At 42.1% G+C, this 27648-nt stretch overlaps 1 protein-coding gene across 1 annotated transcript; it reads left to right on the top strand.

The window, feature by feature from the left end:
• Positions 1-1319: 1319 nt before the first annotated feature.
• Positions 1320-27206, top strand: fxyd5 (FXYD domain containing ion transport regulator 5). The gene is made up of 10 exons (XM_084053079.1): positions 1320-1394; positions 8036-8081; positions 10359-10457; positions 10962-11174; positions 12683-12727; positions 14657-14743; positions 15688-15717; positions 25780-25854; positions 26315-26360; positions 27029-27206. The coding sequence occupies exons 1-10, from the start codon at positions 1389-1391 to the stop codon at positions 27081-27083; spliced, it is 702 nt and encodes a 233-aa protein (XP_083909205.1). The 5' UTR covers positions 1320-1388; the 3' UTR covers positions 27084-27206.
• The last annotated feature ends 442 nt before the right edge of the window (positions 27207-27648 follow it).

Below are 27648 nucleotides of genomic sequence, written 5' to 3'. Positions count from 1 at the left end.
TTAGGCCAAAATAGGCTTTTTTTGGCCTAAGTCACATGGTTTTGTGACTTAGGCCAAATTATTTACTGATTTAGGCCATTTTGTAATTTTCTTTTTGGCTTAAGTCAGATTTAATCCTATTTAAACCTCTTATGTTACATAACTGACAGACAGTGTTATTTCTATTTAAATAGTCATAATTTGTTATAAACATTTTGGGTGAAATGATTAAGAAATATCATAGTTTTGTTTTGGATCAGTTTTTTATTTTTCCTGAAAAACTTTAATAAATGACTTAGGCCATTAGTTTAGCAAGACAATGATAGGTAAACCAAGAACCTATCATCAGTCTGAACAGTAGAATATACAATACTGTACAACGAAGTAAGGCTTTAATTACCCCCCCCAAAAAAAAAAGAAGTTGTAGATTTCCTTGCATGTACACAGCAGCCAGAAAAGACAAAAGTTTGTAATGAAAACATGTATACATGTTTAATATTTAATGAACCAATGAAGCTCGTTAATTATGCATGATGGTTAATGGCCCAAGCCGACCCCCCCCTCCTTTTACTTACAGTAAGTAAGAGTTTTTCTGCTTACTGTGTAACACTCTTTTCCTCTTCCTTTTACAGTCATGCATGTCACACCCAAAAGTGTGACCTTGCTACATTCTGCTGACAGGCTTTTTAATGGGTTGTGGATATTATTAATGTACTATCATTTAATTTAGTATGGTGAAAATAACAAATCTACAAGCTCACCTATTTTCACTATATTTTAAATAGAGTGTTAAGTGGTCAATGCATGATGTTTGTACCTTTTCCCTTCCTGGAAATGGAAGGGTCCATTTGGTTCCATGTGGAGTAAAAAGTGAAATAATGGAGTGCCATGTCATCAATACAGCCAGCAGACAGGAGAGGTGTCAAATACACCTAAAAGGTCCATCAATGTTCATTTAACTGAGAGTGTTTAAATGTAACCAAATGGACCCTTACAGGTCTGTAACTCTGAGAGTGTTTAAATGGAACCAAATGGACCCTTACAGGTCTGTAACTCTGAGAGTGTTTAATTGTAACCAAATGGACCCTTACAGGTCTGTAACTGAGAGTTAAAGAAACTCTGAGGATTTGACAGTATTTCTCACATCACAGTCAACAAGAATGAAAGTTGAGGAATGTGACAAACAGACAGAATGAACAAGTGGACGGAGGAGGAGAAGTCATGAGAACGAGTGGGCGAGAGACAGAGAGAGAGAGACAGAGAGAGAGAGGGAGAGTGAGCAGTAGTTAATGAGGAAGTGGTTTAAAGGGGGCGTGGTTTAGAGTAACGGTCGTTTCATCAGCTTCCAGTTTAACGCAGAGTGAAGACAGAACCCTGAGGGACTCCTGGACAAGACAACACACAGCACCATGGAGGTGAGACACAACCCCCTGTCTGTCTGTCTGCTTGTCTGTCTGCTTGTCTGTCTGCTTGTCTGTCTGTCTGTCTGTCTGTCTGTCTGTCTGTCTGTCTGTCTGTCTGTCTGTCTGTCTGTCTGTCTGTCTGTCTGTCTGTCTGTCTGTCTGTCTGTCTGTCTGTCTGTCTGTCTGTCTGTCTGTCTGCCTGCCTGCCTGCCTGCTACTCTGTCTGTCTGTCTGTCTGTCTGTCTGTCTGTCTGTCTGTCTGGGCCCCTGAGGGAAGCAGTCAGGTCTGATTGATTGATTGAATTTGATTGAAATTTTTATTAGGCAAAAGAATGTAAAACAACACAGTTACATTTATAATACTTTTGTCTAAAAGGTCCGACCAAAAAAGTCCTTGCGGACTTGTTTCCGTTGGGGTAATTATTTTCATAGACATATAGCAACCAAACAGTTCAAAGCAACATAAAAATACAGAGAAAAAACTATTTACAAAAAAAAGCATGAAAAATAGAAAAATATATACAAAAAAAAGGGGAGGGGGGGGGGGTCGTCTGTCTACAGGGGAACTGGTACTAGCTCCTCTTTAGGCTTCCAGAAAGATGAGTTTTTAGGGCTGTTTTAAATGAGCCAGCGAACTGCATTTTTTAACCTTTGACATAATGCTTCAATAGACCTGCTCATCTGAACTCTGTCCGTTCATGGTGACAGTCAGCTGTCTCTGAGGTCAGGGAGGGACAGAGGGACACCGAGTCAGGGGCCCGGTGGCCCCTGACTCGGTCCCCGCTGTGCGTCACCCTTTCCCAGTGGTGTAAAGTAACTAAGTACATTTACTCAAGTACTGTACTTAAGTACAATTTTGAGGTATTTTCACTTTATTGGAGTATTTCCATTTTTCATTACTTTTACTTCTACTCCACTACATCTCAGAGGCAAATATTATACTTTACTCCACTACAATTATTTGAACATTTTAGTTACTTTGTAGATTTAATTATAATTACAAAGCCACTTCAGCCCTATAGACATTTTGGCCATTTGAAAATAGCAGATCTACAAGCTGACAATTGCGTGCGATGCGACGCAATTGTCAGCTTGTAGATCTGCTATTTTCAAAAGATATGGTATACATTTGAACTGGAAATGGGACATTCTGCATAATGAGTACTTTCTACTTTTGGTACTTTAAGTACATTTTGATACCAATACTTTTGTACTTTTACTCAAGTACATTTTGAATTCCGGACTTTTACAGGTAAAAGTCCGGTCCGTGGGGTCGCGTTGCTATGGCAACAGTTGTGGGTCCAAGTTGAGTTGCTACTTATGTAAACAAACCACAAAGACTCATTCACAAGTTTTATGTTGTTTATAATTATGTAGGTTTATGTTGTTTATATATTCATGTAGGGGGGGCAGTGGCTCAGGGGTAGAGCGGCCGGATGGAAACCACCAGGTTCCCAGTTCGATCCCCGGCTCCCCCAGAGTTAGTGTAGAAGTGTCCTTGAGCAAGACACTGAACCCCTACCTGCAGGTTAGTGCCTTGCATGGTTTCCTCCTCCATCTGTGTGTGTGTGTGTGTGTGTGTGTGTGTGTGTGTGTGTGTGTGTGTGTGTGTGTGTGTGTGTGTGTGTGTGTGTGTGTGTGTGTGTGTGTGAGAGAGACACTTCCTATGTGTCAGCGTTGTGGTCGTCACGGTGACGGTCAGTGATGTACATAATGTTCTACATCGTATGTCGGGTAGAAACCTCTTATGTAATGGTGGGAAAAGTACTTGCATGTTTTACTTAAGAAATAATATCAATACTGCAACGTAGAAATACTCTGTTAGGTAAAAGGCCTGTGTTCAAAATGTTACTTGAGTAAAAGTACAAAAGTATTAGCATCAAAATATACTTAAAGTATATTTTGATTTACACTTACACAGCGCAAAATGAGAAAAGAACCGTGTGAACCAACTGACAAACAGAGGTCTTTTAAGCAGAGGACAAAAGCATGTCTATTAGAAAAGGTTCCCCACTCTCTTTCTTATCATTATTCTATTGTTATTACCTATGCTGCTGCATTGTCTAACCAAAATAAGTTTTACTCTTATGTACCTGTCTGTACACAAGATGTAACAATAAAGTACAACTTTGAACCTATAGAGGGTTATTAGTGTAGGGTTAAGATAATAATAATAAAGTGTATTTATATAACACCTTTCATGACATGCATGCAGCTCAAAGTGCTTTACAGAGCAAAAATCATAACAAATAGAACAAGGGCAAAAAACAATGGCATAACAAATAATGTCTAAAACAGCGGTGTCAAACTCGCGGCCCGCGGGCGTTTTGCGGCCCAGGGAAAGGTCCGTGGCGGCCCAGGAAATACTTTTAAAAATAGTAAATTGATACTACATCTAACAGACAGAGTCGCATTTTGCACTCACTTGCTGTGCGCGGCCAAGCAGCTCTCCCCCACACGCTGCTACTTGGCTGAGTACCTCTGATGGCCCTGCCATTGTCTCCCCAGCTGTGGAATGTTGTGGCTGATTGGCTCGTTAAGAGTCTATTCAACTACTAGTCGAGTAGTAATGGCTATAGGCTACTCTTTGATCCTCACACAGGAGTCAGCACAGCACGGACATGTATTCTCTCTCTCTCACACACACACACACACACACACACACACACACACACACACACACACACACACACACACACAAACGTAGTGCAGTGTTATGAAAACTGAGTTTGTTCAAGCAAAGAGATGTCAGGTGTCTGGGAGCAGCAAGTGATTTAGATGAATTTTCATGCTGGCTACACCATGTAAATTTGATATTTTTGAAAATATAATAATGGTAATAGCCTAGGTAGTTTAAATGTATCAAAGCTGCTTCTTTTATTTCTCAGGAGCTTGCCCAGTGAAATCCTCATCGTATTTAAATTCAATCTGGGAAAGCATCTGTGTCATTTTAAGATTTATTTGGCTATTCAAAAATAGCAGATCTACAAGCTCATAGTGCGGCACTATGAGCTTGTAGATCTGCTATTTTTGTAAATGTAAATAATTAAAGTAGCTAATCTTCATAAAACATTTTTTAAAGTGATATACTGTAGCAGTGACTGAGATGTAGTGGAGTAGAAAGTTCTGGAAATTGGAAATACTCTAGTAAAGTAAAACTACATCAAATCTGTACTTAGGTACAGTACTTGAGTAAATGTAATTAGTTACTTTACACCACTGTTCTATAAATGTAATTATTTAACCACCCACACACATTACCAGGTATTGTTTAACTTCAAATTTAATTATTCTACTTAAAATGGTTTATAATAATAATAATAATAATAATAATAATAATAATAATAATAATAATAATAATAATAATAATAATAATAAGGGTAATTATTATTATTATTATTATTACCCTTATTATTATTATTATTGTTGTTACAAATTGCATTGTTTGTTTTCTGAGACAAGACAACAGATTGAAAAACAATGCTGTATAACTGAATGCGTGTGAGCGCGCATGTGCATCCGCAACTGGTTCCTGCCCACCTCAAGTCACCATTTGACCAATCTTGCCCGGACACCAAAATGAGTTTGACACCCCTGGTCTAAAACAAGATACAAGTTAGGGGAGCACTTGTTTGCATGTATGAACTGCGTATGTTATTGTCATGTGTTTTGCATTGTAATGTATGTTTAACTTATTGACTGTCTTTTATTGTGTAGTGTTCTACTGTCTCCTGGCTGTTAGCTGTCTTTTATTGTGTAGTATTCTAGTGTCTCCTGGCTGTTACCTGTCTCGTCTCACCTCCCTGTAATTAGTAGTTTTCTCAAACGTTTTCATGTCAAGGTCCCCCAACTTGACACTTATTAGCCCGCAAACCCCCATTTGAAAAGATATGCCAGGGACCCCCATAGGCTAAGAGAGTGTTTTTATGTCTATAGCAGTGATTCTCAACCATTTTAGTTTGACATGCATTAGGGCTACAGACCCCCATTTAACGACATTTATATCTCTGGGACCCCAAATTATATTTTAAAATCAATTATTTAACTCTGAGAGTATAAATGGAACCAAATGAACCCTTACAGGCCTGTAACTCTGAGAGAGTATTAAATGGTTCCATTTCTCTCAGAGTTACAGACCCATAAGGGTCCATTTGGTTCCTAACTTTCCATCATTTAGCTGGGGACCCCCTGGAACTCCCTCAAGGATCCCTGGGGGTCCCCAGACCCCACTTTTAGAACCAGTGCCCTAGCCTATCCCTGTGTTGATGGTGAGTTTAGTTCACCTGTGTCTATGTATACTCCTCTGTGTTTTCACTACTTTACTGTTAGTTGTTTTGAATGTTACCTTTGGAGTATTTGGAACCAGATTCCTTGTTTCCTTGTATTTAGATCCCTAGTTTTCCCCAGTATACTTTCCCAGTGCCCTTCTTGTTGTTTTCCTCGTGTTCCTACAGTGTTCTGACTGCCTCGAGTGTTTTTGACTTTAGCCTGTTAGCCTGTTAGCCTACCTGGACTTTGGTTCTGTCTGCTCCTCCTGTTTTGGTCGCCATTAAACACTTGAACCTGACTTCCCATCAGTGTTGCCATGTCCACTTATTATAAGCAAATGTGTGCTTGTGTTTCTGTAAAGTAGCTTGTAAATGTTGGTGGTTGTGTTTGTTGGGGCTAGTTTCTAGTGCTGTTTATAGTGTTTCTCAAACATGTTCAAGTCACACCAGTCCTCCGTGACCTCCACTGGCTCCCGGTCAAACACAGAATCAACTTCAAAATCCTCATCACCACCTACAAAGCCCTCAACCACCAGGCACCCCAATACATTTCCGACCTCCTTCACAACCACATCCCCACCCGTTCCCTCACATCCAGCGATGCCAACCTCCTCAAATTCCCCACCAAAAAAACAAAGCGCACCTGGGGTGATAGGGCATTCTCCGTTGCAGCACCCACCCTTTGGAACCCACTCCCACCTCACATCAAAACCGCCCCCACCCTTGCCGTGTTCAAAACCTCCCTCAAAACCCACCTCTTCAGAACTGCTTTGCCCACCTAACTGATCTCCTGCCACCCTAGCCTCAACTTGTGTTTTATTCCCTGGCCTTCTATAGCCTTTTTATCTTTTTATTATCTGTATTTTCTGTATTTTCTTATTAAAGTTGTTTTGTTTTGATTGTGTTCTACTTAGTTTAGCTTTGTAAAGTGCCTTTGAGTACTCAGAAAAGCGCTATATAAATTCCAGGTATTATTATTAAGTCAAGTACCCCCACATTAACATTTATTTGTCTGAGGACCCGCATCTGAAAACATTTTATGGCAGGGAGTGGGACCCCCACACAAGATTTCTGTTGTTAAAATGTTTAAAACCAAAATAATAAAAATAAAAATAAGTTGTGAGCTTGTAGATCGGCTATTTTCAAATAGCCAAAGTGTATATAGGGCTGAAGTGGTTGAAAATGTATGTTTTGTAATAATAATCTAAATCAACAAAGTAACTAACTAACATGTTCAAATAATTGTAGTTGAGTAAAAGTACAATATTTGCCTCTGAGATGTAGTGGAGTAGAAGTAAAAGTATTGAAAATTGGAAATACCCCAGTGAAGTAAAAATGGCTCAAAATGGTACTTAAGTACAGTACTTGAGTAAGTGTACTTAGTTACTTTACACCACTGGCACCATATCACACTTCTATTTAAATGATATAAATACAATGTTTCCAGTTTGTTTCTAAAAGGTCATAAAGGTCAACATCAAGTGTGAAATTAATGCAAATGATGAAAATACAATGTTTTTCACAGTGTTTATAATGAGCGTACAGGTCATGAGGTCAACACAGAACTATTACAACTTATAGTTCACTGAATACTTTTTTAAACATTTCTAATCCCCTGCGGCTGCAGCTTTACGTTTGAACCTTTGTTGCTCTGTGAGTTTTAATTAGCTTCTTGTTCTTATTGTTATTTCACTCATTATTATAGGATAGAGAGACATTATTATTATAGGATGGATTCATTGTTCTTATTTATTGTTTTTTCATCTGAAAAGCACTTTGTAACATTGTTACAAAAAGGTTATATTTAACCCATTGAGACCTGAAGCCGATTCTACATGTCTCCTAAATCTCAACAGTTTTCTGAAAAATGTATGTTTCTATATCAGTGGTGCTCAATCTTTTTCATGTCAAGGACCCCCAAAATGATATGTATTTGGCCGCGTGCCTCCATCAAAATATGTTGTTCCAGGGACCCCCCAGAAGCAAAGATTTGAGTTAAAAATGTTCGCTTTAAAATATATATATTCAGAAGATTTGCACACATTTTCACAATTTTTCAAAAATAGCAGATCTACAAGCTCATAGCGCGTCACTCGGTGCCGCGCTATGAGCTTGTAGATCTGCTATTTTTTGAATAGCCCAAAGTGTGGTAATGGGTTAAGACAGGGAAAGCATTTGTGTCATTTTATATTTTAACTACAGTATACATGTATGGGGGGTCCTTGCCACAGCATATTTCGAGATGGGGTTCTGTGGACGAATACACATGAACTTGTGGGTCCTTTTGACGTATAAAGGTTCGAGAACCACTGGTTTAAATCATACAGTATGTGTAAATATGGAAGCTGAAATAATACAGTTTGATTTCCTCTCTTTGTCTTCCAGATTGATTTGGTCGCCATGGTTACGCTCATCTTACTCATGTCTGGAGGTAAGTCTGGAAAAACCCCAAAGATTATTTTATTGCCACACACACACACACACACACACACACACACACACACACACACACACACACACACACACACACACACACACACACACACACACACACACACATTAACAACATGAATGCTGCCTGTAACTGCTAATTGTTCCTGTTCGCTGATGACTCGGCATTCCTGATCTCGGGTGAGGACAAGTTGCAAGTTGAGGAGGCGCTCAGCTCTGAACCGTACTTGTCTTACCAATAACAAACTGTCACTACACCTTGGGAAAACCGAATCCATTCTCTTTGGGACCAAACATTCCCTCAGACAGATGGATGTAAATTATTTAAATGATCAAAGTCGATGACACAATTATCTCTAGCAAAGAAGAGATTACCTATTTGGGATGTATTCTTGACAAATACCTGACAGGTGAAAGCATGGCAACAAAGGTGTTCAAAGGAGTAAACCAGAGAACCACATTTATGGGCAGAGTTTCCTCTTTTGCCAACCCTCAGGCCCTCAGGACCCTCTCAGGGGCCCTGATTCAGACCCTTTTTGACTATGCTTGCTCCTCTTGGTACTCCAACACCTCGGTGTCACTGAAGACTAAGCTTCAAACCTCCCAAAACAAACTGATTCGACTACTTCTCGGGCTGGGGCCCATGACCCACCTCTCTCCCACTCACTTTGCCAGCCTAGGCTGGCTCGGGGTGGAAGACAGGGTTAAACAACTAAAAATGGGACTGGTCTTCAAAATTGTAAATGCAAATTTGCCCCCCCCCACACACACACACACACAGTAATTTTGGGGATGAACTATCCCGCAAAGCAACACGTTGTGAGCTTGTAGATCTGCTATTTTGAAAATATATTTGACATGTTGAACATGTGAAATGGGACTTATTACTTTTGGTACTTTAAGTATATTTTGACTTTTACTTGTAACTGACTATTTCTAGATTGTGGTATTGATATTTTTACTTGAGTAAAAAGGTGAGTACTTCTTCCACCACAGTGCATTATATCATCATGATGGACAGAATGAGACAAGGAGCCCACTGTCCGTGTCCGCTGTGTGTGGGCCAGAGGTTAGAGAGCCGCTCCTTTGTAGAGCCCAGCCTCACGAGACTATTATTATGACTCCACCCCCCCCCCCCCCTCCCCCCTCCTCAGTCACATGGCTCCACTGACAGGACATTGTTAAACTGCTATAACAATGCTGTCTGTTGTCCTTCCTCTCCCACTGGGTGTCACCAAGCCCCTCCCACTGGGTGTCACCAAGCCCCTCCCACTGGGTGTCACCAAGCCTCTCCCACTGGGTGTCACCAAGCCTCTCCCACTGGGTGTCACCAAGCCTCTCGCTTGCATGCTTTCAACTGCGCGACCCTATCGGTTGGTAGGTGTATTGCGCTCTGATACGTTATAACTCTATGAGAAAATGGCCACCGATCGTATTAAAATGCTTTTTTATTTAACAATAGAGAATATACGAGAATATACTTTTAAGTCCTGTGCATAATTGTAACATCCGTGGCCATAGGGTAAGCACTTTATATTTGAAATGTGAACGTTTATATAGATGTACGGACCGTAAATGGAGAAAGTGCAAACACCAGGTTGAAGTTGATCCATGACTGTAACAGGAGTTTTCATGTACCACAGGCTACAGACTGCAGTAGCAGTTAATAAATAGACGAACAAATGAATGAATATACTTTAACGCGCGGAATCCGAAACAGGCAGTGCTGTGATTCTGAATTTTGTTACTTTTACGGTGATTAGTGTTATTGACACCACCTGGGCGAGTGAGTCGTGTAATTTTCCTGACGTTAAGCTGTGTATGTGTTCAACAACACAGCCATGCAGCCTTGCAGTGTAAACGCAGATTTCAGCTTGGGAAAAGAACCCTCCAACGGTTTTGGGTACGTGGAATCTGTTGCTGGTTCATAGTCACCATTGCGTTATCATGATATTCCTATTCTTGCTATTATGTTGCAAATGATTGTGTGTGTGCAGCCGAAATAACATTGACAGCTATGGCAGGTGACGAAAGCTTACCAGACCTATGCCAGGCTAACAACGGTTGCTAAGCTAAGCTGGCATTGGACAATCGCTTTTGGGGTGGGGTTTAGCGAAGGATCCATTGGTTAAACTCTTCAGTAAACCGCTTTCCCTCATTCATGAAAGCAGCCACATAGTGTGTAACTATGTTTTTATTACGCAACATAACAGTAAAATACATTTTCCCATTTCTTTCTCTCACTGACTCTTCACAGCATCCAGGGCTGACACCACGCCCCCTGAGGCCACGCCCCCCAGCAGCGTGGGAGCAGACTCATCGCCCCTCCCCTCCACTCCGGGCCCTCCCCCCATCGGTACGACCACACCAAGACGACACAGGACTAAACCTAACGTTCTTTTATTTATAACTAATGTCTCAATGTCAGGCAGAAACCTCTTATCTCTACATTTTAACTTTTTGTGTTTTTTCCCCCTAAATCAACGCCCTACTTAATCACACTACAGCGTCACACAAACACATCAAAAGTAGCAGATCTACAAGCTTGAAACTTTCGAGCTTGTAGATCTGCTACTTTTGATGCTTTATCATTTGAATCCTGAATAGTAAAGGTCCTTACACACCGGGCGACACCGGCGAAAATAGCGAATATACGCAAAATTTGGACTCGTTCCGAATAATTAAAAGACGCTTTTTCGCTTCGCTTTTTCGCTCCATGTACGGAGCCATTGACTTTATAAGGTTTAAAAAAAAAACGCATTATTCGCACGAAAAAATCGCCCCGGGGTGTAACAACCTTACCAGTTGTGGAACATATGAGGTTTCCTCTCTGACAGAGATGTTTTGTTCTGTGTGACAGCGGAGAGTCGAGTCACCAGAGAGGCCCCTGGCTCCACCGGAGGGACCCCTGACTCCACCGGAGGGACCCCTGGCTCCACCGGAGGGACCCCTGGCTCCGGCAGAGGGGCCCCGGTGCCCGCCTCACCGGGGACGTCACTTCCCAAAGTGACGGCGGCCGAGCGGACCGTCCCAGCGACCGGCGCCAACACAGCGGCCGCTGAGATTCCAACAGGTTTGATTGAATTTTTTATTAGGGAAAAAAAAATGTAAACATCAACAATTACATTTATAATACTTTGTCTAAAAGGTCTTGTTTCCATTGAGGTCCTTGGCATTCAGTTCATAGACATATATAGTAGCAACTAACAAAAGGTGTGTTAGAGTCCGGTCCCAGGTCTCCATAATCTGAAGACTCACCTCTTCAGACTTAGCCTTTAGCCCGTAGCACCTTGCCGTTGCCATGGCGATTTTAATCGAACGCTTGAAAGACCTGGTCGGCATAAATGAGGTAGCATTGCAGTGGTTTCGCTCGTACCTAACATGTTTTTCAGTGTTAATTGGGGAGGCCTCCTCTTCACGGGCTCCTTTTAAATGCGGTATTCCACAAGGATCGATTTTTGGCCCCCTACTGTTCTCCAAATATCACCCACACTGCCCGTAACCTGGGCGTAATTTTTGACCCAGAGATTTCATTCAACACCCGAGTCACAAGAGTAGTCCAGTCCTGCTACTACCAGATTAGGAACATTGCCAAAATAAAATATTTTGTATCCACTGCAGACCTGGAAACTGTCATACATGCCTTCATTTCATCCCGCTTGGACTATTATAACTCCCTCTACTCAGGTATTAATAAAAAAAGACATATCCCGTCTCCAGGTGGTGCAAAACTCTGCTGCAAGATTACTCACTAACACAAAGAAACTAGACCACATCACACCCATCCGGGCTGCCCTACACTGGCTGCCTGTGAGCTACAGAATTGGTTTTAAGGTTTTATTGATCACTTTTAAAACCCCATGAGCCAGTGCGCCGGCTTAGATCCTCTGATAGGGCCCTCCTGGATCCTCCCACAACTCACTTCGTCACACGGGCCGGGGGACCGGGCTTTTTCCGCCCGGGCGCCGTTGCTCTGGAATGCCCTACCCTTGGATCTTAGGTTAGCAGAGTCAGTGTCCTCTTTTAAATGGCTTTTGAAAACACATTTGTATATAAAGTGTTTTTTCCTAAGGATTGTTTTATGGGCTGACTACAAATGCTGTTTTTATGTTTTCTTATGTTTTCTTTCATATTTTTCTTATTTTAATGTTTTCTCTTGCTAATGTTTGCTGTTTTTAACTTGTATGTAAAGCACTTACGGCTTTAGCAGTGATTCTCAAACTTTTTTAATTTCAAGGACCCCCAGTTTGACATGCATTAGAGGCTACGAACCCCCATTTAATGACATTTATATCTCTGGGACCCCAATTTATATTGTAAAATCAATGTTAATTTAACTCTGAGAGTGTACACATGGAACCAAATGGACCTGTTAGGGTGCATTTGGTTCCATTTGTACACTCTCAGAGTTAAATTAAGACCTGTAAGGGTCCATTTGGTTCCTAACTATCCATCATTTAGCTGGGGACCCCCTGGAACTCCATCAAGGACCCCTGTGGGCAGTGTGAGTGACGTCAGGACATGTTTACATCTTATTTTATAATGAATCATTATATCACATTCTTTGTGTTTCTCTCTCAGGTCCAAACAACCGCTCAACTCCACAAGTGAAGCCCTCCCCTCCAGGTACCAACCTATCAAATCCCTCGCCCCCGTCCAATCAAATGTCTCGCCCCCAGATATGAGCCAATCGGTGTCATTGATACTTGTGAGCACACGGTTGGTGGAGGACTGCAGTTTCCCTGTAGATCTGAGTGACCAGCGGTTATCAAGTATGAATTGATACATTTTCTGCGAACGTTCCCGCTAGAATAGGGCGGACCCCTAGCGGTCCCGGACCCCCTGTTGAAGACCCCTGGTCTATAGTGTAGGTGGAGACAGAGAAAGTCATTGTGATCCATTCTGTCATTGAGTTCACTTCTAGATGATGAAATTCCTGTGAAATCAACTGAAACGTTTAGCTGGGGACCCCCTGAAACCCCTGCAAGGACCCCTAGGGGACCCCCTGGAACCCCCTGTAAGGACCCCTAGGGGACCCCCTTTGAGATCTACTGTCAGTCTGACATAGACACGAGAGCCACGCACACGTGTGCAAACTCACACGCACACACGCACTGTGTGTGTGTCTCTCTCTCACATTCACACACACACACACACACACACACACACACACACACACACACACACACACACACACACACACACACACACACACACACACACACACACACACACACACACACACACACACACTCACAGGCTACAGTTTGTAAAGCCTTGAGCTTTTTACATCAATGATGCAGCTTAACGCCTAATTATCACTTAATGAGAGAGAGAGAGGGAGAGACTGACTGACTGACTGACTGACTGACTGACTGACTGACTGACTACATTTCCTATAGAGTGTCTCTATTGAAATATTCCAGAATGTAATTAAACTAGTTGAGTCACCCTCAGGGCCTCAAAGCCTTTTAGATGATCTGGACTTATCTTCTTCATAATATATATTTTTAAAAGTGATATACTGTAGTTAGTAGCAGTGACTGAGACAACAGACTGAAACACAATGTTGTATAACTGAACTGAATGTGTGTGAGCGCGCATGCGCGTCCGCAACTGGTTGCGACCCACATAAAGTCACCATTTGACCAACATGGCCCGGACCCCAAAATGAGTCTGACACCCCTGGGTTAAACTTAGGTCAGGATTTAGAAGCCTCAGGTCTGAATGGGTTAAACAGACATTTAGGCTAAAAGGAAAACACAAACAAGTCCTGGGAACCATTCCATTGTGGTCCTATGCATTCAACGCATCTGTGTAACCACTTTAACCATTATTTTATACTTTGGCTATTCACATTAACAGCAGATCTACAAGCTCATAGAGTGGCACTGAGTGCTGCGCTATGAGCTTGTAGATCTGCTGTTTTTGAAAAATGGTGAACATACATTTTGTGCAAATCTTAGAATATCCATATATATATACATTTTTAACTCAAATGTTTGCTTCTGGGGGGTCCCTGGAACAACGTATTTCGAGATGGGGGTCCACGGCCAAATGCATATCATTTTGGGGGCCCTTGGCATGGAGAAGGTTAGAGAACCACTGATATTATAGCAACATACGTTTATATCAATTTGTAGAATCCCCCTTTTAAAAATATATTTATATTCAAAGATTTGCAAAAACGTTTGAATTGAAGAGCCAAAGGAATGTATCATTTTGGACGGTGTCTGGGCATTCCAGTTTTTATGCAAAGGTTTTTATTCTGTAGCACTGAGCAATATGAAAAAATATATTATTATTATTAATCACAGGAACCCTATAGTGACCCGATTCTGTGCATGTCATAAGAGGCAAACATTCTGCAAAGATTCCAGATCTACAAGCTCACAAGGCGTCAATTTGCGACATCTTCTGAGCTTGTAGATCTGCAATTGTTGCTATGTGACGTACAACAAACCACACAGCGTTTAGGCAGTATGGTTGTGTTGTACCACACAATGCAAAAACATTGAATAAATCACAGAATATTTTCTTTTCTTGTTCTTTCAGCCCCCACAGTGACACCCAACGCCACCACCCCCCCCACCCCCCCCACCACCACTACAAAGAGCACCGTGTGGACCCCCGTTCCCTGGGGTAACGCTCCATATACTTAAATGCTGCTTAAAGTACTTAAAGGCATAATGTGTAACTTTGCCCCGTGTTGCATGGGCCATGGGGTCAACGAGGAGTAAAGGTCAGGTTAGGAAGGACGTATAGTCTCGTGTGGTCAGACTGTTTCCTCTCACAATGTTCTAATGTTTCCTCTCATACAGTCTGGACTCAGAAGCTCTGATCATGATTAGAATATAAACCGGATATGAAGCTTCCTCCTCACTTCCGTTTTGTCTTTACAGTCGTGCAAATTTATTCTAATATAAATACAAATCATATAAGTGTATTTAGCTTGCTGCTTAGCAGAAATAGAAATTAAAATGTAAAATCTTTTAAAATATATTTTCGTGAACGGAAGTGCCAGTTTCCTCTCTGGGATTTGGGGAGTTGTAGTTCCAGACTCTATAGTTGTCTGGCTACGTGAGACTAGGAAGGACGGGTCTTTATTAATGTTTCTGTGCTTCACAGACCCTAAGTGGGTTAGGGTCTTTATTAAGGGTTAGGGTCTTTATTAAGTGGGTTAGGGTCTTTATTAAGGGTTAGGGTCTTTATTAAGTGGGTTAGGGTCTTTATTAAGGGTTAGGGTCTTTATTAAGTGGGTTAGGGTCTTTATTAAGGGTTAGGGTCTTTATTAAGTGGGTTAGGGTCTTTATTAAGGGTTAGGGTTAGGGTCTTTATTAAGGGTTAGGGTCTTTATTAAGTGGGTTAGGGTCTTTATTAAGGGTTAGGGTCTTTATTAAGTGGGTTAGGGTCTTTATTAAGGGTTAGGGTCTTTATTAAGGGTTAGGGTCTTTATTAAGGATTAGGGTCTTTATTAAGTGGGTTAGGGTCTTTATTAAGTGGGTTAGGGTCTTTATTAAGGGTTAGGGTCTTTATTAAGTGGGTTAGGGTCTTTAATGAGGATGTCATGTGTCTGTCCTTCACAGACCCTAAGTGGGACGCAGGCTTCACCTACGGTAAGACTCTCTGCTTCATTTTGTTTTCCTTCATTTGTATCAGAGCTTCTCAAACACTCCCACATTAATATGGAATTGGCCGCAGACCCCCATCTGAAATGCAGGGACCCCCCCCCCCCCCCCCCTTTAACTCGAATCTTTGAAACAAAGACTTGAGTTAAAGATGTTTGTTGAAAAAATATATATATTCAAAGATTTGCCACTCATAGCCACGCTATGAGCTTGTAGATCTGCTACCCCCCCCCCCCCCCCCCCTCGCCCCATACAAGATTTTTGTTGTTAAAATGTAAATGGTAAATGGTAAATGGTGCATTTATATAGCGCTTCTATCCGAAGCGCTTTACATTGATTGTGCCATTAACCCATTCACACACACATTCATACACCGATGGCGGAGGAAACCATGCAAGGCACCAACCTGCTCATCAGGAGCAATTAGGGGTTCAGTGTCTTGCTCAAGGACACTTCTACACTAACTCTAGGGGAGCGCCCCAGCCCGGGATGGAACTGGGAACCTTGCGATTTTCCAGTTCACTCTACCCGTCCAATCTACCCCTGAACCACTGCAGCCCCGATGTAAAAATATATATATTTTACGTCATGTCACATTTCTTCCACGTTTTATTTTCATAGCTTATCTGCAAGCTCACAACACGATGCGATGCGACAGGTTGTGAGCTTGTAGATGTATGTACAAGGATTGATTGATTGATTGATTGATTGATTGATTGATTGAATACTTTATTGAGAAAGACATGGTAACATTACATGGAAGTACAATTCACAATACAAGGTCCTCTAAACTGGATCACTCATAAAAGCACAATGCATTTAAAATGAGATCCCCACGCATTCACATCATGATGACATTTAAGAAGACATACAAATATACACTACTATGCAGAACGTCATACAATCAGCTTACAGGGTACTGCTATGAAACACAAGAAATATGTACAATAGACAGTTTTAGGAGGAGGGGGGGGGGGGGGGGTTAGGTTAAGACTTTGACAGGGGCCAGTTTGGAATGTCAGCCTCCTGAAGGTGATTCTTTGAGAGACAGCGAGATCCAAATCTGGCGGTGGCGTGCGCCGCGGCGGTTGTGGCGCTCGCCGCGAGCGCCGCGGCGGTTGTGGCAGACGCCGCGAGCGCCGCGGCGGTTGTGGCGTTCGCCGCGAGCGCCGCGGCGGTTGTGGCGAACGCCACGACCGCCGTGAAAACCGCCCCAAGTGCCGCGGTGGCGTGCGCCGCGGCGGTTGTGGCAGACGCCGCGAGCGCCGCGGCGGTTGTGGCGTTCGCCGCGAGTGCCGCGGCGGTTGTGGCGCTCGCCGCGAGCGCCGCGGCGGTTGTGGCGAACGCCGCGAGCGCCGCGGCGGTTGTGGCGAACGCCGCGAGCGCCGCGGCGGTTGTGGCGAACGCCACGACCGCCGTGAAAACCGCCCCAAGTGCCGCGAGCGCCAGGTAGGGTCCGCCATCCGATCCATCGACCATATCTGCGCTCTTCTGGCGCAGCCCCCCCCCCCCCCACATGTCCCCCCCCCCCCCGGGACCCCCCCCCGGGACGCCCCCCCCGCCCAAGGGGTGGATAGTAATAATTGTATATTTTGCGCATTTGATCCAGAGCAGTTGAGATTTGATTCAGCCATATCTTTCTGAATGTAACTTGTATTTTTATAATTGTATTTTTTATATGATCTGTAAAGTTTATATTTTCATTTGCTACCAGGCATGAATTCATTATAATTTATTATATATATTTTTCCTTATTTTCTTTCTTTATTTACACGTGCGTAATAAACAACACAGTCTAACGAAGCATTTGAGATTTCATCCACCCAGATCTTTCTGAATTTTACTTGAATTATTATAATTTTAATGTTTATATGATCTGTAAATTTTATATTTTCATGTGGTATCAGGCATGAATTTATTTTAATTTATTTTATTATTTTATTTCATTTATTTACATGCGCGCAATTACACACGCATCTAACTATTGGACTCAGCTCTGGGGACACGGTGCGGCTGCAGAGTTCACCTTGAAATTTGTCATTACAATTTTACTGTAGCCTAATCCACAAAAGTGTGACTGACTGTTAATTCCTTGAGTCAATACATTGTGTTTTTATCACCGGTGCCAGTATTATTATTATTATTATTATTGTTAATAGACCTTGCAACATAGAGCAACTTAAGTGCTTGCAGAACTTAATAATATAAGCACACTTATTCTCCAGGCAGACAGACAGAAACAGTCTGTCTGTCTGTCTGTCTGTCTGTCTGTCTGTCTGTCTGTCTGTCTGTCTGTCTGTCTGTCGGTATATTATGTTACGTGCATAAATTAAGCTTGGGTCATTGGTCAATGAACCTGGTGTGTCGGTCAGAAAATAACTGATCTATAAACTCACCATCGCATCCTCATTCATTTCACTGGTCAAATGCAACAGACAGACAGCCAGCCAGCCAGCCAGCCAGCCAGCCAGCCAGACAGACAGACAGACAGACAGACAGACAGACAGACAGACAGACAGACAGACAGACAGACAGACAGTATATGAGCGGGCCGATCCGTAAACCGCGGGTCAGCTGCTCTCACACGCAAAAACATGCTTGTTTATTTAGCCCATGACAATGTTGTGCTAGACCAGGGGTCTTCAACGTTTTCAGCCCAATGACCCCCTAGCTGAGAGAGAGATGAAGCAGGGACCCCCTCTATATTGAATAAAATTGTGTTTCAGATTCAACTTGTGTTTACGTGGTCTGCTATTCTTTCCCTCTACACCTCCTCTTTGCCAAAAATAGCCGATCTACAAGCTCACAACGCCTGGCAGCGCGAGGCGTTGTGAGCTTGTAGATCATACTTTTGGCTAAAGTTCTCATCAGAAAAGGGATGCTAGGGTTCAAGTGATTAAGGTAAAAAAAAACAAACATATCGCACAAAGATTTGGCGGACCCCCCCTGTAGTAACCCGGAGGACCCCCTAGGGGTCCCTGCGGGGTCGGTGAGAGAACGACCCCCAGGCCGAGCATATCTGCAGTCTTCTGGCGCAGCTATAACTGCGGATGAGACAGAGAGCAGTTGAGATTTCATTAGGCCAGGGGTCTTCAACCTTTTCTGCCCAAGGACCCCCTAGCTGAGACAGAGATGAAGCAGGGACCCCCTCTATATTGTATAACATTGTGTTTTTTTTGTTTACGTTTACTGTTCTTTTTTCCCTCTACACCTACACCTCTTTGCCAAAAATAGCCGATCTACAAGCTCACAACGCCTCGCGCTGCGAGGCGTTGTGAGCTTGTAGATCTGCTATTTTTTGGCTAAAGTTTTCCTCAGAAAAGGGATGCTAGGGTTCAAGTGGTTAAGTTAAAAAATAAATAATCATATCACACAAATATTTGGCGGACCCCCTATAGTAACTATGAGGACCCCCTAGGGGTCCTGGACCCCCTGTTGAAGACCCCTGCATTAGGCCATATCTCTGGCAATTTTACTTGAATTCTTATAATTTTAATGTTTCTATGATCTTTCAAGTTTATATTTTCATTTGGTATTAGTCATGAATATATTATATTTTATTATAAATTATTTTCTGTCTTCATCTAACGATATCAATCAGATTTTGGCCACACGAGTAATTACGCACGTAACATAATAATACACAACGTCCGGTCTACTGTACATATATAGCCCATTGTAGTCTAACCTTTTGGGAGGTTTTATCATGGACCCCCAAGCTCCACTTTTGCGCTGCCAATGGAGTGGTTTCAGAAATTAAAAATGAAATAAACTTACCCTAAAGCTCCCAACGCAACACGTTGTTCAACAAATAGCAGATCTACAAGCTCGGTTATTGTAGCTTGTAGACCACTTCAGACCTATTTCATACATATGTTATTTTCAAATAGCATATGTATAAAATAGGTCTGAAGTGGTTAGTGTATGGTTCATAATATAATAATTTATATCTGCGTAAGTGTAGGATTAATATAATTATTATTCTTATATTATAATTAAGAAAGCGCATCGGTTAGTGTGATTGAGTGCCTCCCACGGCCTCTGTCTGTCTGTCTGTCTGTCTGTCTGTCTGTCTGTCTGTCTGTCTGTCTGTCTGTCTGTCTGTCTGTCTGACGGTCCGTCCTTCCGTCCTTCCGTCCGTCCGTCCGTCCGTCTGTCTGTCTGTTGCATTTGAAATGAATGAATTCCTAATTTATGCATTTATTTCCTATACCTCTGGATGGGGACAGGTCCCCACTTAGAAACACGGACCCCCCCATCATGCTATTTTTTTATTAATATACATTATTATTAATAATTATTATAATTATAATTATAATTAAAATTAAAATTAAAATTATAATTATAATTATAATTATAATTATTATTATTATTATCGTTATCATTGTTATTATGCTATTTTATTATTAATATATATTATTATTAGTACCCTTATGACAATTATTATTATTATTATTATTATTATTATTATTATCGTTATCATTGTTATTATTATGCCATTATTATTATTATTGATAATAATATTATGCTATTTAATGATAACAATAATAATAACAATAATAGTAATGTATTATTATTAATAATAACAATAATAATAATACTCATTTACTTTAATGTACTTAAGTACGCTTTTGAGGTATTTGTACTTTACTTGAGTATTTCCAATACTTTTACTTCTACTCCACTACATCTCAGAGGCAAATATTGTACTTTTACTCCACTACAATTATTTGAAAACTTTAGTTACTAGTTACTTGTCAGATATATATTATGATATTATGAAACATATATTAACCACTGTTACGCGGGTCTAGGGGAGTAGGAACGCAACAAGGCAAGATGGTTCAAGCCAAACTTAAGCTTTTATTTTCAGGTATTAAATTGTGGCATACAATCAGTGCAAATATATATAGTGAGGTGCTACTCGTGCATAATATGAATAGGGCTGGACAGGAACCAAATCAAAGAACGAAATAAAATAAACAATACTTCCTATAACCACTAGGGAACCCCCAACGCTGGCTACCTGAACAATCCACAGAAAAGAATAAAGAACTTAACCTATAGCTGACTACTCTAATCTGAACTGGGCCAACACAAAAATACAAGGTACTGGAACCTGTCCTCTGAGGTGTTAACACATTAAAGAGGAAATGTAATAGTAGTTACAATACTTGCCCTGAATACCACATTTAGCACGTTAATGAAAGTAGCAACCTGTACAAAGAGAATGGAATGATAAGAAACTCTGACTGCTCCGGTGGGCGCGCTGCCACTAGCTTACTCTAGACCCAGACAGATCACAACTGACAGCGGCCGTGAATGAATAGTTCAAGTCGGCTTTAAAGGGACGGACAGAACGGACGAGGACGAAGACGGGCGCGCGCACACATAACACAGACAACAGATCCTCTACAGTCTACACTGACGCTCTTATCCGTAACAACCACTTTAGCCCTATGTTATAGGCTATGTGAAAATGGCAGATATACAAGCTTACAACGCCACGCGTCGCATCGCGCGCGCGCACACACACACACACACACACACACACACACACACACACACACACACACACACACACACACACACACACACACACACACACACACACACACACACACACACACACACACACACACACACACACACACACTCACACACACACACACACACACACACACACACACACACACTTGTCGGTCTGATGTGCGGGTCGGGTTTTTTCATGACCCGCCCTGCCCCACCACGGAACCCAACCCGCCTCAACCCGTCCCGCGAACCCATATATAAATCTATGACTCAACCCGCCCCGCGACCCGCGGTGGGAATATATTATATAGCGCTCTTTTAAGTACCCAAAGTTGCTTAAAATGTCTGGGGTCTTCAACAGGGGGTCCGGGACCCCTAGGGGGTCCTCAGGGTTACTACAGGGGGTCCGCCAAATCTTTGTGCGATATGTTTTTTTTTTACCTTAACCACTTGAACCCTAGCATCCCTTTTCTGATGAGAACTTTAGCCAAAAGTATAGCAGATCTACAAGCTCACAACCTTGTGAGCTTGTAGATCGGCTATTTTTGGCAAAGAGGTTTAGGTGTAGAGGGAAATAATAGCAGACCACGTAAACACAAGTTGAATCTGAAACACAATTTTATTCAATATAGAGGGGGTCCCTGCTTCATCTCTCTCTCAGCTAGGGGGTCCTTGGGCTGAAAACGTTGAAGACCCCTGGTCTAGCACAACATTGTCATGGGCTAAATAAACAAGCATGTTGTTCAAAATAGGTTGTTTTTTTTTTGCGTGTGAGAGCGGCTGACCCGCGGGTTACGGATCGGCCCGCTCATCTGTCTGTCTGTCTGTCTGTCTGTCTGTCTGTCTGTCTGTCTGTCTGTCGCACTGCGACATGGTGTGTCTGCCTGCAGATCTGTTATTTTGGATAGGGCGCTGCTTCATGCGCTATGAATGAACCCGATTTTATTCTATTCATTATCAATTAACCCACCTCCTATACATGCATGCAAGCATCATTAATCAAACAAAGGTGTCAGATCTACTGCTGATTGCTGATCACCGCGTTGTGAGATTAAATTCGGGGCTGTCATCATACTGATATTGTTTATGGGGGGGGGGGGGGGGGGGGGAGAAGGCCTTATTGCTGATAGATAGTTAGATAGATATATAGATAGATATTTAAATCACAGACACTCAAGCAGCTCTCTGCACAGAAAAGATTCCAAATCCGAAGACTTTTATTTCGTTCGATTAGAGACAAAATGAATTCATGACAGATAGTGCCTGATACCAAATGAAAATCTAAACTTTACAGATCATATAAACATTAAAATTGTAAGAATTAAAGTACAATTGCCAGAGATCTGTCCGAAAGAAATCTCAACACTCTCTGTTTTTTACACACACACACACACACACACACACACACACACACACACACACACACACACACACACACACACACACACACACACACACACACACACACACACACACACACACACACACACACACACACGCATGTGCACAGCCCATAAAACCTGGCCATGTAAGGCCTTAAAGAAATTCCCTCCGGGCTCCAGAAGCACACTCACTATGAATTTGTTTTGATATAATTTCAACGGGGCATCAGTTTGTCATTCTAATAATAATATGAATAATAATAACCATCTTATTGACTATATGCGCGGAGTGTGAGCTTGGAGATCGGCTATTTTGGGAAAAGAGTTATCACAGATAGATAGATAGATAGATAGATAGATAGATAGATAGATAGATAGATAGACTTACCCACAGACAGACAGACAGACAGACAGCCAGACAGACAGACAGACAGACAGACAGACAGACAGACAGACACTCCATCACGGTGGTGAACGCACGCACACAAGCAGATGTCTGCCAGAAAACCTTCCAAATACGAAGTTTTATTTTCGCTTGATATCGCTTCATAGAGAGAAATGTAATTCTTTAAAGATAGATAGATAGATAGATAGATAGATAGATAGATAGATAGATAGATAGATAGATAGATAGATAGATAGACTTACCCACAGACAGACAGACAGTCAGACAGACAGATATTCAACGGGGCATCAGTTTGTCATTCTAATAATAATATGAAGAATAATAACCATCTTATTGACTATATGCGCGGAGTGTGAGCTTGGAGATCGGCTATTTTGGGCAAAGAGTCATCGGTGTAGAGGGGGAGGGGGGAGAGCAGAACACGTGCGTAATTACGCACGGATAAAAAACTGCATGCTCTGTCTGGTCGGGACCAGGGGCTGTGGAGGCTGGCAGAGGCTTGCTTGGCACTCGTGCCAGAAGGGCGGGGGAGGATCTGGCGGGCACAGCGGAGGCGGCGGTTATGGCGGAAGATCTGGCGGACGCAGCGCCGGTGGCGGAGGCGGCGGAAGATCTGGCGGACGCGGCGGTGATCTGGCGGACGCGGCGGTTATGGCGGAAGATCTGGCGGACGCGGCGCCGGCGGCGGAGGCGGCGGTTATGGCGGAAGATCTGGCGGACGCGGCGGAGGCGGCGGTTATGGCGGAGGATCTGGCGGACGCGGCGGTTGCCACGGCGGTTGTGGCGGCCGCCACGACGGCCGCCACCCGCCGTGGCGGTCGTGACGGCGGTTGTGGCGGCCGCCACGACGGCCGCCACCCGCCGTGGCGGTCGTGGCGGACGCGGCGGCCGCCGCGGCGCACGCCACTGCCACGTTTGGATCTCGCCCCTCCTGGATTCTTTAGGGCAGTTTTGAAAGTCAGTAGGGTTTTACACTCCTTTACTCCTTTAGGTAGGGCATTCCACATTTTTGTTGAATAGCATGAGAACTAGTTCATTCCCTTGTTTGAGCCAAATCTGGGTTGAACATGATCAGTGGAGCTGCCTCTGGTGTTATGATTATGGACTTAATTTACGTTTATGAAGTACTTTGACAAATACAGGGGGATCTTGTAGACCAGGCCCATAGCAAGTTGCTGTACGTCAACCCTGAGCCATCCAACCCTAGCAGAATGAGCAGGGGTTGGATGGGCTGTATGATTGAGGCCAAGAAGCAGCCTTACTAGTTTGTTTTTTAGAAAGTGAGTTCCTTTTGTTGACTTTATTCTACACAAACGATTGTGTTTTCTGGTGACACTGTTCTCCTCAGTATACTCAGGTTGGTAAGATGGTGTGATGAACATCACCTACAGATTAAAGGAGTAGTTCACCCAAAAAATGACTTGTTTTCTATCAATTACAATACACACCACGTGAAGCCTTGAATTCATTGTTTTTGTTGCATTCCTGAACCTATAATCTGATGACCGGCTCATCGGTCAATACTCCATACGCCACTGATCAAATTATTGGCTTACATACAATATAACATGTTATGTTGTGTGTATTGTCTTGATGTTGTGTTGTTGTTATGTTATTGTCTCCGCCAGGCCGAAAGGCATGGCGAGAGAGTATGTTTTACCCCCTGTCTGTCTGTCCGTCCGTGTGTCCGTCCGTGTGTCCTGTCCGTCTGCGAGCAGCTAATCTCCGGCACTGTTGGCCCGGTCGCTGCGAAACTCTGCACACACACTCCCTGGATACCAATTCAGAACTTCTGCCCCAAACTTTTCACATGGGCCTGTTATAGCGCCACCAGGAGGCCGATTTATGCAAAACCCATTTTTTGATATTACTCCTACAAATGTTATCCAAACGTCATGCAAATCGGTACACAGTATCTCTATAGTCATGTGATCAACACGGATCTGTCCGATTTCCCATATTCCATCCTCATTGCCTAAAGTTGGCTTCCAAAGTTTGCAGGATTGGTCCGTTTTGAACAAAATGCCTCAAATTATGCACACAGCTTGCGATTTCCGTGAAACACATTTCCGTGAAACGCGCACATTCCCACTAGGCCGAGGAAGAAATGCCACCCTTTTCACATTGACCTGTTATAGCGCCACCAGCAGGTCTAATTTAACAAAACACATTTTTGGAACAAAATGCCTCAAATCATGAATGCAGTGTCCGATTGCCGTGAAAGACCTAAAAAGAAATACCACCCTTTACACATTGGCCTATTATAGCGCCACCAGGAGGCCACAGTAACCTACCTGACCTGGCGGAGACTTGTGCTCCGAGGAGCACTTTTTCATTGTGATCAAATGAATAACTATGATGTGTTATTGACAGATTACTAATAATAATAATGATTATGATTGACAAATTACCAATAATGATTATGATTGACAGATTACTAATAATAATTATGATTGACAGATTACTAATAATGATTATGATTGCCAGATTACTAATAGTGATTATGATTGACAGATTACTAATAATAATTATGATTGACAGATTACTAATAATGATTATGATTGACAGATTACTAATAATGATTTTGATTGACAGATTACTAATAATTAATGATTATGATTGACAGATTACTAATAATAATTATGATTGACAGATTACTAATAATGATTATGATTGACAGATTACTAATAATAATAATGATAATAATGATGTGTTAATTATGATTGACAGATTACTACAGCCTGCGTCAGGTGGGTTTGTCCATAGGATTGGTTCTCTGCGTTTTGGGCATCATGGTTGTCGCCTGTGAGTATTCACACCTTCAAAATAAAAGCCTCCCTGTTCATTTAAAGGTCCTGGATGTTGTTGTTAAAAACATGATTATAATTAAAAGCTCTATATTGTGAATCTTGTGATAGTAATCAATGATTACTAAACAATATAGAGCTTTTTGCTGTATCGTTACTATATAGTGTTTGTTCAGTAACAGTGTTAAATAGCTCTATGTTGTGATGGTAACTATTGCTATAGTCTATAGCAATGATTACTATCACAATATAGAGCTATTTAACACTGTTACTGAACAAACACTATATAGCAATGATTACTATCACAATATAGAGCTATTTAACACTTATTTTAACAACAAAACATCACTTAACATCCATTTAACTCTGACAGTGTAAATGTCGTATCCTCTCAGAGTTAAATGAATAGTAATGATTTTACAGTGTGTTGATCTCCTGCTCATTGCTGCCCCCTACAGGTGGCAGACTGCGTCGGCTGCCACGGTGCCACGTTGGACCTTCAAAGTGAGTCAAACCTCAGTGACTTATGAGTTCAGGCGTCACATTGTTTTACGGGACATGCCACAGATAGAAAGCCCATTCGTTTTTTTTCCTATGGAGATTTCTGAAAATATTTATATTATTATTATTTACATTAAGCCTGGAACCAAGCCATCCAGCCTCCTGGTGAATCATGGTCATAAAACATTAGATTCTGTATCGAAAACATATTTGAAAAACGCCCAAAATTGGTATTTATTAATATAGTATAATAATATAATTACATATTCAAATGTTTTATGGTCTTGATTGATTGATTGATTTGTGATGATGATGGCTTAGTTCCAGGACAGTAACTCGGAGAGTATAATAAATATTAAGCAGAAAAACATTCAGCCGTTGTGCAGAGAACAGAGAACCAGTTCACATCCAGGGTGGAAGAGGAAAGTAGTTCAGCTTTAACCATTTCACCTTAACCAACGCTTTTCTCACTCCAAACATAGCCAGACATGTATCGGTCAGTGTGTGTCTGTTTATGTGTATTTGATTGGTCATTGTGTGTGTGTGTGTGTGTGTGTGTGTGTGTGTGTGTGTGTGTGTGTGTGTGTGTGTGTGTGTGTGTGTGTGTGTGTGTGTGTGTGTGTGTGTGTGTGTGTGTGTGTGTGTGTGTGTGTGTGTGTGTTGTGTCACAGGTCATACCAGGTGAAACAGGACGTGCCCATGTATGAAGTGGTTCCAACTTCATGAGTGTCAAGAGACCACCTGTCAATCAATCTGAGAGGAGGAGCCGTGTGTGTGTGTGTGTGTGTGTGTGTGTGTGTGTGTGTGTGTGTGTGTGTGTGTGTGTGTGTGTGTGTGTGTGTGTGTGTGTGTGTGTGTGTGTGTGTGTGTGTGTGTGTGTGTGTGTGTGTGTGTGTGTTTCCAGAGTGTTCCTTCCCAAAACAAAGAAAATGTGACTCATGTTAAAAGAATATGTTCATTAAATGATGAACTTTGTGAACAGAGAATGAGTCATTATGTAAATTAAAGTATGAATCATTCCTCCATTATCACACATCCCACCCTGGAAACATTCATTTCAGAGAGGTCAAGAAAATATTTTAACGATGACTTTTAAAGATAATGAGCTATATGACACATATTTGTTCCTATAAATCCACATATATGCACATGTATATGAACCTGAATATAGCATATATGCAGCATATATTTGTCATGTTCATGTATTTAGTAGGCGGGCTCTAGACCGGTTCCAGGAGATTTATTACCACTTATTACCACACCTATTACCACTTACGGGTGTCCGGGAGCA

This window comes from Gymnoscopelus microlampas (assembly GCF_963454915.1).
Source record: "Gymnoscopelus microlampas genome assembly, chromosome: 3".
In the NCBI taxonomy this organism is placed as follows: Eukaryota; Metazoa; Chordata; class Actinopteri; order Myctophiformes; family Myctophidae; genus Gymnoscopelus; species Gymnoscopelus microlampas.
The sequence above is the reverse complement of the archived record's forward strand: the minus strand, read 5'-3'. Positions and strand labels throughout refer to the sequence as shown.